The 17902-nt window shown below is 37.6% G+C and overlaps 1 protein-coding gene across 2 annotated transcripts in view; it reads right to left on the bottom strand.

Annotated features, from left to right (window-relative positions):
* The window catches only part of FANCC (FA complementation group C), an 88118-nt gene that overhangs the window by 54564 nt on the left and 15652 nt on the right, over positions 1-17902 (bottom strand). For both annotated transcript variants that reach the window (XM_075078404.1, XM_075078405.1), the window contains exons 3-4: positions 17526-17610; positions 12204-12298 (exon numbers count right to left, since the gene is read on the bottom strand). In XM_075078404.1, coding sequence (XP_074934505.1) covers positions 12204-12298; positions 17526-17610 — 180 coding nt within the window. The remainder of the gene's footprint in view (positions 1-12203; positions 12299-17525; positions 17611-17902) is intronic.

The raw sequence follows: 17902 nt of genomic DNA, 5'->3' as shown, positions 1-17902 counted from the left end.
CCCCATCATAATTTATTTGCTAACTGGCTATGACAAAAGGAGCACTCCTTCTCCCCATATTTTAGCTCTGACTGACACAAGCTTGTTTGCTTTTGACAGAACTCAAATTGTCAAATTGCTGCTTAACAAATACAAGGCATCAGAAGTTAGGTCTACACCTGCTAACATTTGTCTCACCCCTGGTTCCAAATCCTGATCACACTGTGATCTCTCACCTGAGAGTCAGCCCTTAAGTTTGTAAAACCAGGTTTTACACATCTGAGTCTTTTCTATGTCCTTTCAGCTATACAGGGGGTGGAATGTTGGCATTTAATGTGTTCTATCTAGTCAGAACAGGTTTTTAGTTTTTTGCTAGTATACATAACTGAAAAACCACTCCAGATTAAAGTACCCTTCAGATACCTGTTTTATTCTGCTCCTAAAATCTAGTCTAAAAATGTGCATATGCACTGTGTATCAAGAGAGGTGGACTAGGTGAGCAAAACACAATTTTATAGTCACTGCCATTATTACGTATTTAAACTTCCTTTTACTATTAGAATCATAGCATGGTTTGGGTTGGAAGGGACCTTAAAGCTCATCTAGTCCAACCCCACTGCCATAGGCAGGGACACCTTCCACTACACCAGGTTGCTCAAAGCATCAGGTTTGAGCATCAAAAACACCAGGTTGCTCATCCAACCTGGCCTTGAACACTTCCAGGGACGGGGCATCCACAGCTTCTCTGGGCAACCTGTTCCAGTGCCTCACCACCCTCAGAGTGAAGAATTTTTTGTCTTTCAGTTTAAAGCCATTACCCCTTGTCCTATCACTACATGCCCTTGTAAAAAGTCCCTCTCCTGCTTTCTTGTACTGAGAGGTTGCTATAAGGTCTCCCTGGGCTTCTCTTCTTCAGGCTGAACAACCCCAACTCTCCCATCCTTTCCTCAAAGAAGAGGTGCTCCAGCCCTCCTCTGGATTGACTCCAACAGGTGCATGTCTTTCCTGTGCAGAGGGCTCCAGAGCTGGATACTGTACTCCAGGTGGGGCCTCACCAGAGTAGAGGGGGAGAATCACCTCCCTTGTCCCACTGGTCATGCTTCTTTTGATGCAGGCCAGGATATGGTTGGCCTTCTGGGCTGCAAGCGCACATTGCTGGGTCATGGTGAGCTTCTCATCAACCAACACCCCAAGTCCTTCTCCTCAGGGCTGCTCTCAATCCAGTCTCTGCCCTGCCTGTATTTGTGCTTAGGATTGCCCTAATGCAGGTGCAGGACCCTGCACTTGGCCTTGTTGAACTTCATGAGATTTGCACAGGCCCACATCTCAAGCCTGTTCAAGGTACCTCTGGATGGCATCCCTTACCTCCAGCATGTCAACAACAACACATACCTTCATGTTGTCAGCAAACTTGCTAAGGGTGCACTCAATTCCACTGTCCATGTCCCCAAAGACGTTAAATAGCACCAGTCCCAATACCAACCCCTGAGGAACACCACTCATCACTGGTCTCCACTTGGACATCAAGCTGTTGACCACAACTCTTTCAGTGCAACCATCCAGCCAATTCTTTTTCCACGGAGTGGTCCATCCATCAAATCCATGTCTCTCCAGTATAGAGACAAGGGTGCGATGCAGGACAGTGTCAAATGCTTTGCACAAGTCCAGGTAGATGACATCAGTTCCTTATCCCTTATCCACCAATGCTGTAACCCCATTATAGAAGGCCACCAAATTTGTCAGGCACAATTTGCCCTTAGTGAAGCCATGTTTGCTGCCACCAATCACCTCCTTATTTTCCATGTGCCTTTGCATAGTTTCTAGAAGGATCTGCTCCATGATCTTGCCCAGCACAGAGGTGAGACTGACTGGCCAGTAGTTCCCTGGGTCTTCTGTTTTTCCCTTTTTAAAAATGGGCGTTATGTTTCCCCTTTTCCAGTCAGTGGGAACGTCACTGGACTGCCAACTTCTCAAATACAATAGATAGTGGCTTAAAAACTTCATCCACCAGTTCCCTCAGGACCTGTGGATGGATCTCATCAGGTCACATGGAGTTGTGCACCTTCAGGTCCTTTAGATGGTTTTGAACCTGATCTCCTCCTACTTCATTCTGCCAGTCCCTGCCTTTGCCTTCTGCGACTTGGGTAGTGTGGCTTGATCACTTGCTGGTGAAGACTGTGCCAAAAAACTCACTGAGCACCTCAGCTTTCTCCATACCCTGGGTAACCAGGTCTCCTGTTCCCTTCCAAAGAGGGCCCATGTTTTTCCTAGTCTTCCTTTTATTACCAGCGTACCTGTAGAGGCTTTTCTTGTTGCCCTTGACATCCCTGCCGGATTTAATTCTACCAGGGCTTTAGCTTTCCTAACCTGATCCCTGGCTGCTCCAATAATTTCTCTGTATTCCTCCCAGGCTACCTGTCCTTGCTTCCACCATCTGTAGCCTTCCTTTTTGTGTTTGAGTTTGTCCAGGAGATCCTTGTTCATCCATGCAGGCCTCCTGGCATTTTTGCCTGACTTCCTCTTTTCTGGGATGCACCAATCCTGAGCTCAGAGGTGTGCATTTCCCATCCTGTCCACAGGATATGAGCTGATGTGGGATTTAAAATTGGATTAAAATTTTCAAGAATGATGAGAACATTAATAATAGCATTGCATAACAATAAATTTTCTAAAATTACATTAAGTTCCAAGTGCTTCAATGTTCAGACCAATCATGAATTATAAGAATAATCTAAAAATCTCCAAACATAAACAAAAGAATATCATAAAAAGGAATCACTAGTCTGTAATTACCGAGCATTTCCTGCATGTTCACAAAAGCCTCCAGAACAGGCAACCATTCACAGCAGAATATTTGGAAGACTATTTTTGTTTGTTTCTATTTTTATGAGGCATATTTATTTAATAATTGCTCTTAGTTTTAACTAAGAATGGAAAACTTTTGTAACACAGAAGAGCTTAAGTTAAAGTACAATGCACAACAGCTAATTCCCAGTTTTTACCTCTTGTTACCAACTCCAGTGAATGGCCTGTTCATGCTTATTCTGTAATAGCATTATTTTACACGCATTAATTTGGTTGCAGAAGTCAAGTTCAACTTGGTCCTTCCTTAGAAAAAGCGCTCATGTTTGTCATCCTCATGACAAATTTGACAAATTAAAGGCAAACTACTGCATAATACTGCCTTTCTAACAAAACACATCCAGGTGGAACCAGGGAAAGGCTGCAATGTTATTACCATGAGTTTAATCTCTAGCAACATCTAAATTACCCTACTCTAAGAACAGTGTGTGAGAGTGCATGTTTCTGTCTGTACGCATGTTTGCATGATGGACATAGCAGCAATCACTTAATACAGAGAGTACCATCTACTGGTATCCAGTGGTACAAGTTTTTGCAGCTTATTATACTTGCTAGAGTTGCTGTCCTAATACACTGCAAAAGGCTCACTCTTAACAAGGTACCAGAAACAAATGGGTGCTTTGTTGTACCTGATATTGGCGGGAGAGCCTCGTGCCTACAGCAAATAAACTTTCTAAACCAGCAGCAGTAAAAAAGGTGACAGAATAAATAAAAACATGGAAGCAGCAAACAAAATAATATGACAGACTATCAAAACCATTCTGAAATAGAATGATGTCTTGTCCTTAAAAATACAGTTGCAGGACCATACATAAATGGATCACCATGAAAATGTGTAGGAAGTTTTGCCTAGGAAAAAAAACAGCAGAGGAGAAATACAGAAAACCTGCACTGTTCAGAATACTATTTGTAATTTTGTAAGAGTAAGGAAGGACGCAGCTAGAGGAAATGAATAGATGTTTCATTTTGATTCTTTTTTCTAAATCTATTTGCATGATCTTTCAATGTAACCACTTCAGAACCAAAAATGTTTCCTGAACTGTTTGTGTACAGTGTTTAACACAACAGATCCTCAGATACAAAGCCTCTAAGTAGTAAAAAAAAAAAAAGAAATAAATATGAAGAACTAGTCATTATCATAACAACAAGTGAAAACACAGGTAGAATTCTTCCGCATCTCTGGAGTAATTATGGGTAAGACGACAAAAATCAGTTCAACTGTATGCACTGTGCATACAGGAAAGAAGATCATTAAATTAACTTTCCTATTAATGAGTATTCTGAATTGTTGCAAAAAATTTCAGGAATCTTACCGCACAATTCACTAGTGCAGGCATCATTGGACATCTAAGACTCAAAATAATGCCACACAATCTGGGCAGCAGTGAATCTGGCTTCTAACCCAGAGACTACTATTAAAAGAAAATGTTCAACTTCCCTTAGAATATGTATTGGAACGCTATGAAATGGAAAGCTGTGTACATATTAATATAAAACAAACATATCTGTACCTGCATGTAGTATGAAGAATGCCACCTACTGGTATCTAAGAATATAAACCACTGTTCCTAAATTAGTAAATAGCATAAGCAGCAACAAAGTTGCTATTACTATGTACTGTGAACAACTGTGTCCAGTTCCAAACTCTTCCTCACATACTTGGCATACTGTATTTTCACAAATACATATAAGCCACATATCCTGCAAAATAAGCTTCTTCCCATAAAACAGACAGAGGAATAAAATACGATTTTCTTATTCTAAGGCCTTAAAAACTTATTGCAAGCTTTGAATAAAGAAAGGGGGCTTATAAGAAACAAGGGGACAAACTCTTCAGTAGGGTCTGTTGCTATAAGACAAGGGGTAATAATTTTAAACTAAAAAGAGTAGATTTAGATTGGACATAAGGAAGAAATTTTTTACAATGAGGGTGGTAAAACACTGGAACAGGTTGCCCAGAGAAGCTGTGGATGCCCCATCCCTGGAAGTGTTCAAGGCCAGGTTGGACGGTTCAAGGTCATGTTGCATGGGGCTCTGAGCAACCTGATCTAGTGGAAGATGACCCTGCTCTCTGCAGGGGGGTTGGACTAGATGGTTTTCAATCGTCTTTTCCATCCCCAACCATTCTGTAATTCTACAAAGAGAATTATAGAGTCTACCTCCCTTTTTCATCTTCATTTCATTTCACATAACAGCTGTTTTGGATACTTCATAAAGGTATGATGAGAAACCCTGCATTTTTCCCAAAGATAATCTAGTCCCTCTCAGTTCCATCATAATTTTCTGTGATTCCTTACTATCCTTATTGTGATAGAAATACTGAAAATGCTTTGGCACCTCATTCCAAATAGAAGCCAAAATACATTAAAACATATACACACATACACATTTCACACTCCCTGACCTTAACATGACTTCTTTCCATTTTTTTTCCAGCTATTCTCCACAACTTTTCTAGTTCCATCAACGTCTGCTTTCTAACTTTTCTTGTCATATTTCTATTTAAATTTGTATGAGACTTCCTCAGAACTAAATGATCTTGCAAAGTCTCAGTAAATCAATGAGCAACTCTTTGCTGACAAAACACTAAGTCCAATTAAATCCTAAAATTTTAAGAAACTTCATTTTGCTGAACTCTTGTTTTTATAACAGTGTGGTTTTTCTCCTATTCCTGAATACTGTTGCCTAACTAAAATATGTGTCAATGAATTGAACTATGAAGAATGACAAATATGGTAACAACTGATCAGACAGCTGGATGATCCAAGATACCAGCAAAGCAGCACTTGACATCGGAGGAGGAAAGGAAAACCACACATAAGTGCAAGTTTATCGTGAGAGGTAACTAAGCATTTCAGTGCAGGTGCATCTGTCCAAAGAAGTAAATCACAAACTCTTCCATTTTGAACCATCACTGAGAGACCATCCTTTCAATGTTAATTCATCACAGTCTTAGACATATTGCTACACAGAAAGTAACGGTCTTAAAAACCCATTTTGCTGAAAATTCTGGCACAGATTCAGAAGTAGGGGTGAAAGGTCAGTGCTTCATTAACTGAACCAACTCAATTAAAATTGTAGTTTAATTAAAAAGTCAAGATGATCACAAGAAAAAAGGTCATCTGGAGAACATCACTAAAAATCTCAAACATCCTGTGCTTAATTGGCAGTAAATTTCATGATTTGGCCTATCTGAGGAGTAGCAATCCACTGCGTAACACTAATACAATTTAATACAATAGACAGAATTCCACCAAATTGAGTCTAAACAAATACAACTTGAAGGTACATCAAAAGGTTGGCATGTGGAGGATAGGTATGTGCCTTCCATTCTTCTGGAAAACAAGACTTCCATTCAGATGCTTTAATGTCTCCTCCACAGGAGGCAAGTGTAACAATACTAAAGGGAAAGATCCCACACAGCAGGCCTTGACATCATGTTTTCAGATTTATAACTGAAATTAAAAAAAAAAAAACAAAACAAAAAAACACAAAACCCTTTTTACCAGAAGCATTCAAGCATTGCTGTACAAGCAGGGGTTCTACTAAACACATACCATATTAAACTAATGGTTTTCAAACATGTTTTCATGTTTGCTATTCAGAAAAGTAACAAGATGACATTGAAGTTCTGGTATACCTCTTATTTCCCTAAAAAGCAGAGAAATTCCAGCAAGCAAATGCTGCAGCTTTACCACAAACACTAAATTTGGCAAAATGGAAATCCTTTACCTGAAAAGGCTACGTTTGCATTCTCAAAGAGGTACTCTCAAGTGGTGAACTTTGTTCACTGAGTGCTGACAGTGTCCAAAGGAAATAATGTTACAGTCTCTGCTTTCCATTGCAGACATTTGGAAATAAGTGGTGTCCACCACTGTTCCACCAACATTGCTTAGCTCAGCAGAAAATTGTTAAACTCAAAGAGGGGGAGGAAAGGACTGCAGACCATAATTCAAAACTTTGATCTTACAGCAGAAATACCTCAGCAACATTCACACATGATTAATAGATGAGTCAGAGTTTTAAAGGCACTTTTTTCATTAACCACTTTTAGTATTTTCACAGAAACATTATTTTTACACAGATCTATTGAGGAACTAGAAACTCACTGACACAATAAAATTAAAACTTTCTGAATCAAAATTTTTACATCAATTTGGCATCATACCATCGTCAGTTCAAAAATTACCCAGAATAACACTGGTAAGAGAAAACATGTATGAAATCTTCAAGAAAGATAAACCACACAAGTGTCCTTAGGTGTTTTCCAAAAATACAACAAAAATTATTTTGTAATTCCAGTGCCATTAAAAATTACACTTACAAATAACACCTGTTACTTTTGCAGCCATTAGTACAATGTGGCCTTGCATAGGAAACAGATACCCAAAAGATCTACATATTTCCAGAGAGGAAAATTTGGCCAAGCCCAAAAACCACCTCTAAAAACACATGGCAAGGCTGGTAGGCCTTCCACTCCTATATTTCAGCTATTATATATACACTGTCTTGTTCCTTTATATTCCTTCAAGGGATAGTAAAGCATTGAGAAAATTAATTTTCTATTAAAATAAATAAATGAACAAACAAAAGAGGGATATTAACTGGTCCTATTTTACCTAATTTGAAAAAGAGATGGGCTGTAACTCTTTTTTTCACATGTATGGCCTTCCAAAACAGTACAACAAAAGCAGCACTTGAAACGAATTCCAAAGACATAAACAATTCATAAACACAGTTTATAAACCGATCTCTCTAGTTGCTGCAATGTAATTGCACAAGTAACCCACAGTGAAAGGAAGTTGGTCTAGCCCCACCAGACAGAGCACTTGTTAGAACCACTTACTGCACAGCTCCAAAACTCTCTCCTCAGAGAAGACCAGCTGGAGAACCTAAATCACTTTCTCAGAGACTGGTTTCACCGGGTCATGATTGATTTCATTAGTGAAAAATCTGTGGCAGCATGTATCTTGGTTTCCTACACTGTGTCTGGCTGCATAGACTTACGGAACCCAGATTCCAGCACTAAAATTCAGAATCATAAAAAACAAATTCTACCATTTTAAACTGTATCTGATCCTAAAAACACTGCAGTCTACATTGCACATTTTAATTAAATTCCAAGTCACTTCTTTGCATGTTTTATTCTTTCAGAGGACCTACAGACCTGCACGATCTTGGTTTCTGAAACTTACTAATGCGGTGCAAGTGGGTTGCTGTCCCTCTTGTCATTAAAAACAACACAGCTTTTCTGTGACAATGGCAGGAAAGTTAAAAAGCAAGCACGCATCAAATACATTTTTTGCTACTTTGAAATGCAATTTAATAGCTGAAAACAAAAGACCTGAGATCAGCCTTCCTGTCAGTGACCTTCGGCCACAAAGTATTTTTTAGGAACTCACGCTTGCCATGACAAAAAGGAACGTGTCATTAAAAGTTAATGTACATAGCTATAAAAACCAAAGGAAGAATATTCACCACTAAGTTGACTGAATAATATAATTTTACAATCAGATATAACTTTGCATTTTGGGAGGAAAATTTTCATGTAAGCCATATTTAAAACCCATAGAAGTAGGAAGCAATCTTTAAACGTTTTTCTTTTATTTTTTGTTGTTATTTTTAAAATTCATTAGTTAGTAGACAGCAGGTAAAGTCATCTGTCTCCACTACACTGTCTTCTTCATTTTTTAGTTGTTTGGGTGGGGTTTTTTGTTTGTTTGATTGGTTGGTTTGCTTTGCTTTTTTACATTTTCATTGTTCTATCGTCAACTGAATGTACACCCACAGGACCCAATTTATTTGATACATGATGGGTTACACAGTGAACTACGCTTAACTCTCAGCTGCAGGGCCAAAGGGCAAAACTACTGTGAAGGTCACTTCCAGAGAAGTTGAACAGCAGTTTCTATATGTAAACTGCTTTTCCATGACTCCTGTATCAGTGAGTATGGACCCAACACAGAGCCCCATTCTGTGTGGTCATGGGTGGCTTTCCACCCATACCTTCTAGGGAGAGCTTAAATAACTTAGATAATCTATAATTTCATTCCAAGTACGGGCAAAGTTTTCCATAATACTAAAACCTTAAGTGGCATTCAAATTTCAGAGCTTTATTTAAAATTAATTTCTGGATTTCAACTCCCTTTACATCATGTAGCAACAAAACGACCTTCCTCCACACCCCCAAGAATTTGTTTCAACTGTATACTTCAGGCTTTTGGCCATATTTTCCACAGTGTACCACAGTGTATTTGGCATCTTCTCCACCAGAGAGTGAATACCCCTGCTGTGAAGAGCTCCCACCATATTACAAACAAGGATGAGATCAGATCAAACCACTTCAGAGGTTGGTCATCCAGTCAATATGAAAACTGCTGATGCAAACTTCAGATATGGCACTGTCAGCAAATGTGCCTTGATCCCTCGTTTGACAGTGTTGTGTTTAACCTGGCAGGCAGCTAAACACTACACAGACATTCACTCACCAGGGCAATGGGGGAGAGAACTGGAAAAAAGGTAAAACTCACAGATTGAGATAAAGACAAGTTAATAGGACAGAGAAAGAAGGGAAAATAGTAATAGTACTACTAATAAAAGAATATACAAAATAAATGGTGCACAGTGCAACTGCTTACCACTCATTGACTGAAGCTTAGCCAGTTCTCAAGCAGCAGCTGCAACCCCCGGCCAATTCCCACCATTTTTTTTGTTCAGTATGACATCATATGGTATGGAATATCCCATTGGCCAGTTGGGGTCAGCTGTCCTGGCTGTGTCCCCTCCCAGCTTCTTACACACCTCCAGCCTCCTTGCTGGCAGAGCAGTGTGAGAAGCAGAAAAGTCACTGACTTAGTGTAAGCACTGGTCAGCAACAACTAAAACATCAGTGTGTTACCTACACTATTCTCATCTTAAATCCAAAACACAGCACTATACCATCTACTAGGAAGAAAATTCATTCTATTCCAGACAGAACCAGGACAGACAATCTTTTGAGACACATATTATATGAAAAATAAAGTAGTTCAAGAGGAAACAATGTTAAGTATGCACCAGGTGGGCTGACTTACTGAATGTTTATTTTTTAAAAAAATATGTTATTATCTCACATGGCAAAAGAAACCCTTGAAGAGAAGCAAAATATTTAACTTCGGTTCTTCCATACAAACAAGCATGATAGCCCTTATATCACAATTGCTGGTAACTAGAATCACAGTGCTGATTAGGAAAAAGAGATAAAACCACTTTGTTCAAAAAGCTTTGCGATGATGCATTCTGGACAGCAAGAAAACAAGAAGAAACTCTGATGACTAAAGGAAAAAAGAAGTAATAATACTCTTTCTTTAATCTCAACTTCTGTATCCTTATGCTGTGCATTTTACAACCTCCCTTACCCTTTCTTTTTTAATTGGAAGCTTTCCAAGAGCTGTTTCTTTCCCTCCCATCAAAATATGAATGTATTACATTTCCGATCATATTATGCTACACCCACTTCAGGCAACTAAGGAAGTGCTGAATGATAAAAATAGCTAGTAAGACATGTTTGTGCTTTGAATCCCTCCATGCCCTCTTCCCTATCACTTTTAGGTTAACTCTTGACCCATCAAGTCACAAATACTATTAAGGTTTATTCAAACACACACAGTGGGTGAAAAATTCCTGCAGATTACAGTGAGGCTTGAATCAAATGCTTACATGTTAGTTCCAGTCTAAGACAGCTTCAGGTGGCAGTGCTGTCAACAGCAGCAGTCCCACCTTCATCCATCCCCAACTGTTTGTTCTTGTTTATTGGATAGTTTTTCTAACCTCAGCAACACCAGTTGCTGAAACCAGTTCAGTTACATCAAGCAGATAAGGCAACTGATCTAGATTAAAACAACTGGTTTTTTCCCCTCCCAGAAATGGAAGCTATCTGTAGAAGATTGTCTGGGTACAACTCTCCCTCACCACTTAACAGTATTAGCGCATATGCTGCTGCTGCTAATAACCAAAAAAATGAGAAATTTTGCCCTGCATGATAACTAAGTGCATGCTATTGTGCATCCCATATGTTATTGTGAAGACTATATCCAACCAGCAAGACTACATTAGAAAAGGCAGAATTTTTTTTTGCATCACTTTACTTTGGTACTCAAGTATTGCTGCAATGTGAATTCCAAGTATACTATTCTCAGGAAAAACCTCATGAAAAAGGTGAAAGACAGGATGATTTTAGTTAGTATTAAGTTGTTGAGAATTTCATGGCGTGTGGTGCAAGCAATCAAATAGGTACGTATAGGCATCCAAGGGCATCTGAAAGTTTGTAAGAACTTCCTGCTGAGAACTAATGCACCTAAATCAACAATACCACGTAGTTACAGTTATTTACCAACAAAATCAGCAGTGTCACTACCTATTTTATAATAGTTTTTACATCCTGGTATTTTATGCATACCTAGATAAACTGATATGTACGAAGTCAACTAATTAAGAAATTAACTACTTGGAGAAGCCTAGAAGTACCTTCAGCTTTATCAGACATGTACATAAATGATGAGCAGGCTGCTACATTCTCACTAGTAGTGAAGACTATAAGATATTAAAAAAATATATTAACAATTCCATTAATATTTTTAACTGTACTTTGATAGGGACCTACAGAGAATGCAAGGACATAAAATCAATAACAATGCACCCTCAAATTGCTATTCAGCAATGTAAAGCATTAAGCATCACTGTGCTGCAAGTTATTTACATGTTGATGTGCTTTGCTAGTTCAGTGTGGAAATATATAAAATATGAACAGATGTGCCATGCAAAACCCTAAATTTGGGATTAAAGTTAAGGATTCATTATTCCTTAAGTCACTAAATAAAAATCCACACACAAGCACTAGCCCTCCCCTCTGCCTTTGATGAAAGTTTGGATACAATTAAATTCTTCATAGGCAGGAGATTAAACAAAAGCAAAAAAGAATTAAATTAAAAAGCAATTATAAGCTGTTTTCAAAACAAACTATGGCATTTCTCCAGGTTATTTATTTTATCCTAATTGAAAGGTTCTTTTTTTTTTTAATAACACTTGCTTCCCTTCTGATTTGTGGTCATTGCTCACTATTCACAGTTACTAGACTTGGTGAATATACTAGATTAAAAGCCATATAAACTATGCACTTCAAAATGTCACATCTTTTTAATATTTAAAATAACAGACTAGCACTGACTGTATTATAATTAGAGCGATACATTTTTCAAGACGATATGTATGTCAGTTGTGTTGGGAGAAGTTTCTTAAATGACAGTGTCTCTATGCTATAGATGTAGCACCTTTAAATAATCAATTTAATTCAAAGCAGTCCTGGAAAGGATTCATTCACTTACCCGTATCCAGCTGTTGGCCTTCAATTCCACAGGGTTCTGTGGTTCACTGCTGTATAGACAACATAAGCACCACATCAGAGTCTTCTGGCTTTCATCTGCAGGGGGAAAAAAGCAAATAAGGATATATTCAGAGAAAAAAAAAAAATCAAAACACTGACAGAATTACACACAACAATCCCTATCCACCCACAAAACTAAAGCCCTAAATATCAGTCTCAGCTCATAATGCTTCTATTCTACCAGATTCACACCACACATTTAATGTTATTCATATGTAGTTCTTGTGTAATTATTTCCTTCAATAGCAATTTAAAAGGTATCAAAGAGTCTACACAATATTTAGATGGTCTTATGTAAATTAATCACTAGGCCATGCATGTTTCTTAAATAATACTTGAAGCTACTCTCAAGGAAATTTCCATTCAGTATCTAAATAATATCATTAACAATAATCAACAGTAGTAAAATAGTTATTACATTTTGTCCAAAGCTCACACAACTAAAGAATGCTCACTTCTGTAAAAGTTAAGTTTGTGAAGTATGAAACCATTCGTAACAAGAATGTAAAACAGCGAGTTTTCTGTAAGAATATATTAAGATTCTCCATGCTTCATGAAAATTACATTTCTGCAGACAGCAGAATAGCTAAATGCTGATGGAAAAGTCCTGTTGTGATTTTCTGTTCAGGATCAGATCAGGTTTTACTTAATTCTAACCCACTGTTGGAAATGAGTTAACTTCTCTAAAAATGTACTATTACTGAGCAATACTGTCACTGCTCAGATGCGCAGTTATTATTATAGAGGACCTGATTATTTGGAGTAAGCAGGTGAAGAGCCACATAACTTGTGATTTTTTCCCACAACTTTGTTTTCAATAGGCTTTTTTTTCTTCAATATTCTTTGGCAGATACCAAGAGTGTCTATACTGAATTTCACCCCAGAATAAAACTGCATGATTGTAATAAAAATTTTGAAAACTGGATGTAGTATTGCAGCTCTGATATAGTATTCACTTAGTAAGCGATATTATTCTTGTTAAAAATAATACAAATGAGTAATACCACATGAGTTTTAGAAATTGTATTAGGAGACAATTTGATTATCAAGCTCAACAAGTGATTTATTTTGTTTCCTGTGTATTTGTTATCCAGGATGTAATAAACAGTATTATTTAGAAGTGCTTTGCTGACAAAGCCTAAAATAAAAATAAAAGCTCCGTTAAGCAATGCCTGTATTTTCACCAGGTGATCAGAGAAGTTAATATTGATTTAAACCAGTATTCTTCAATAAATGTCTAACATGCCTGTAGCCCATTACTGGCCTCCCACTGACTAACATCTCTGCACAGAAACAGTTTCTCAAACATACACATTTAACTGAGTACAGTTTGGGGTATTCTCCCATTATGCATTTGGAGATTTTTGTTTTTAACATGGATTTTTACGAGGCTAATAACTTCCTAGGTTGTTTAAGACTGGAGTTAAAGAAGACATCTTGCATACTGCTCAGCAGAAGTTCGAAGTATCCTTATACTTGGACTATAACTATATCCAACTAGCATTCAGACGTCAACACTAAGAGGCAACTCTAGAAAAAGAAAGGAAAGGGGTGAAAGAAATGCATGTAACTGTTAATTAGACTTCTGGGTGAGAAGACTTTTTGCTACACATGATGACTTGCTGCATACTATAAAGTAAATTGCATATATTGTTGCCTGTCAGGAATGTAAATCAGTATGATGAAAGCTAAAATGATGAAAACAAAAGCTCAGGTAAATGATATACCGGAGCACTTTGCCAGCATAATGAGTTTACACAGGTTTAGCTAGATACATTCAAACCTCAACCTAATTGAAGCCAACTTATATTGGTGTCATAGCTATGCGAACAGTTCCCAGAAATTAAGGTACTTGTACATCTTCACAATAATCCCAGTCAAAATTATTTATTGGCTACAACCAAAAATGAAGGAGCTTCCCATAGATCTGTGAAAAGTAGGCAAGGGGACCATACAGTACTCTTTGTGCAGTACCCAATAACACTCTGAGGGCTGCTCTCAGGTTCACTGTTTTCTTGTCGCAACTGCTCTGGAACTGGGGAGGAAAGATGGGAAGACTGAGAATAAGGGGTAAAGATCTTAAAATAATTATGGCAGCTGCAAAAGATAATCACATCAAAAGACCAAACACAGCCACAGAAAACTTACTCATGGGTTTTTTCCTCCCATTTTTCTAGTAACTGTGATCCCCATGGAAAACATACCATCATGGTATGCACTGAAAACCATTATCAGGATACAAACGAAGGCATTGATCTTATGGCATGAAAGAATGCTCACTACTCATGTAAGTACCTAATTAATACTTCCAGAGGAACAAAATTAGTAACTGAAAGTTGGAAATCATATCCCAGAAAAGGTCACCAACTATCTAGTGGACATCTTAAGTAAGTTAACGTTGTAATTCCAACTAAAGGAATGAAAATATTCTGTAGGAAATTTAAGACAGCTTGGAAGTCATTTTGCGGAAGAAAAAAAAAAAACAAACAACAACAACACCACGAACAAACAAAAGCCCAAACCTTTATGATTAATCAGATTGCACTTCTTCTCTGCCAGTCTCACATCAAAAAGAAAAAAAAAAAGGCAATATTTTTCTCATAACACAGTGTGGTCTCAATCATCCTATGATAAAGTCAGTTTATAAATACCCTGTCATGAACAGAGCCAGATGCAAGGAACTAATAAGAAAACCCTAATATTACAGCCAGAAATATTCTTTTTAGAGCTTGCTATAAAATTTTACTGAAATATATCAGAAAATGTTGATTAGCTAAACCTGAACTTTCTGTGGAAAACGAATGCATACATAAAAATGCACACTCACACACATATACTGACATACAGAGCCACCAAGAAATTTCCCAGCTTTTACAGCATTAGTTTGGGATTCAAGACATTTGGGCTCAAAATTCGAACCAGGAGGGTCCTACTGAGAAGATAATCCCCCAGCCCACAGAAAAAACATTGGAATTCCTCACCAAGACTGAATTCCTCATGTATCCCTTGTGGTTTAGGACCACAAGTACAGCCATGAGATTTTCTTCTGTTGTGCTTCCTTCACATTACCGTTCTAAATAAGGCTAAGTTGGTCACCTCCTGCTCAGGAGTGTTTATGAGGAGATTATTTTCCCTTGGGAACCACACTTCCTGCACTGAGTGGTCAGCTTCCAGCACCAACAGACATTGCTCTAAGGCAATAGGCGTTGTGGTTTGGACATGATGCAGAAGTATAATGTTTTTCCTCTTCCATTTATTAGTATGAAAGACTGAATTGAACAAAATTAGTTCCTTCTACTGCGAGGGTGGCCTGGTCTCAGACACATGCCTGAATGAGCTATTTATCCAAATCAGAAATTACATGAAACCCACTTGAGAGTCAGCATCTGCTATAGCCAGCACTATCTTAAAGAATATCTTCAGAACTAGTGCCAAAAAAATATAAAATCTGCTGAATCTAAAATGCCAGCAGTCCAAAGAGTGCTCAGGTGGCTCTAAAAAGAGGAAGTGGTGGGAATGTATAAGCAGGCATCTTCAGGTCTATTGAAACCCAAAAATCTCCTTGACTCATCTTTAAGCATTAAAGTGAAGGATTCCATTTTGAGGAAGTGAAGTTCTCTGAATTGGCTTGCTTGTAACTTTGAGACTGAAATTACCCTATAGTAAAACTCCATTCTCTTACAATCCTCAGAGGTGATGATCAACTTGCAGAAAAAGTGCTTTTTCTTGTATCAGAAAATGCTGAGGGATCCTAAAGAAGAGTAAGTAGAGGAAACCAAGAATGTATTACTGGGACTGCTGTGAAAAGGAGGCAAAAGCAGAAACAGATGGCTTTCAACTTTGATGAAAAATACAAATGAAGCTACTTTCTATACCGCCAAATATTGTCAGCTCAGAAAAACTGATGTTCTAAAGACTTGTATATTCCAAACAAAAACTTAGAAAAAAAGCATGTGTGTAATTGACACACATCAACTGTTATCAACATTCTCAAAACCTGGAACTATGATTTAAAAGGGAACCTTTTAAAAACCATTGTAAAAATAAGTCTATAAAGTATGAAAAGGCTTTTCTCAAAAGGTGGCACAAAAGCACACATTTGCTGCTCTGTGAAAGTGATCTATGTTTAAATCTAGGATTCCTTCCCAAATTTTCCTTTCAGAGGGGAAGTGCTGACATAACACACATCTACCATGTGTTTTGCAGACAAGTTCATTCTGCCTGTGCTGACTAGAAGAAGGCAAAGCCAAACCAGAAGACATATGATCACTTCAGCCTAATGCCATGCTTGACTTAATAAGCCCTTCCAGGTGAACACAAAAATTGTCCTTTCCTGTATTTCCCCAAAAGGAAGCACAAAGCAGAAGAGGCAAAACGCAAATTTCATGTTGTAGTAGTAGAAGACTGGCAAAAGATTATTTTAAGGGCCTCACAGAGAAGCTCAGAATTAGTTTTCTGCTTACAAGTAGATCCCGAGTCATTTATCATCATACCAACATCTCAGTTCCTGAGAAATGTACAGGAACTGCTGGTAAGGTAGCACAAGTAGTGTGTCCTCCCTCCCAAGAGTTTTCCTGTTCCCAATTTCTTTTCTCCTCTTTATTCTCACCTACACAAACATACACTACCAGTGAGAGGCTTCTGGTTTTTCACATGCGTTTTTCCTATGTTACTGCTTTACTATTTTGCTTTTGATTCAATGTGCATTTTCACTAGTTTGCAAGAGGGGAAACACACATTCAGAATAAACTCAACAAAAACAAACAAAATCATAGCTTAGTAGAATTTTAGACTTATGGAAAAAAACAAACTAAGGATCAGAATAATTAATTCTTCTATATTAGCATATGTAATAGAATACTCTGATGTATTACTGGAAGAAACTTCTGTTGAAAGTAACCTCAAACACTAGATTCTGTACATTTTGAGATCCTAATAAAATGTAATTAATACAACAAGAAAGTAAGAAACACGGAAATCATGATGCACATAAACACTCACTGGGTTTAAAACCTACTGCTCCCAAGTCAAGATTCTGTAACTAATCCATGAAATTAATTATCTCAAAAAGTAAATTTAAGATTTCTCAATGCCATATATTTAAAAAAACTTGGCTAACCTTTCCATCTCAATATTTACTTAAGCAAATAAGAATGCTGTGTTTTATGGAAAAAAATCAAAGTATATAACAAGTTGTATTTTCCTAATTCCTACAGAATAAAATTTATTGAACTGCTGCTAAAATATCATTACACATTCTTACCATATCCTATAACAAAAGGATTCCAAGAAAGTCTTCCTAGAAGCTGGCCAGTTAAAGGGAACTGCTGGATTCCTACAAGTGAATCCTGTTAAAACATAAAAACAAATGAAAAGATAATAAATATACTGCACATCAAAAGTAGGTTAGGAGAACTGTTAATGATATGGTGGTTGTATATTACAGTCTCAATGGTTTTGCTGTGAAATGCTCTGGAAGCAAAACACCTGCAGGTATGAAACAAACACAGAACTTCCTGGATTGGCTATAATATCATAATTCAAATAAGTTAAAGCTTAAGTAAGTAATTTCCTCACCTAATACTTAATTATGGTAGAAAATTTGTTCACTTACCTCATATCCAGTAATCAGAAAACAGA

The sequence above is a fragment of the Phalacrocorax aristotelis genome, chromosome Z (assembly GCF_949628215.1).
Source record: "Phalacrocorax aristotelis chromosome Z, bGulAri2.1, whole genome shotgun sequence".
Taxonomy (NCBI): Eukaryota; Metazoa; Chordata; class Aves; order Suliformes; family Phalacrocoracidae; genus Phalacrocorax; species Phalacrocorax aristotelis.
The sequence above is the reverse complement of the archived record's forward strand: the minus strand, read 5'-3'. Positions and strand labels throughout refer to the sequence as shown.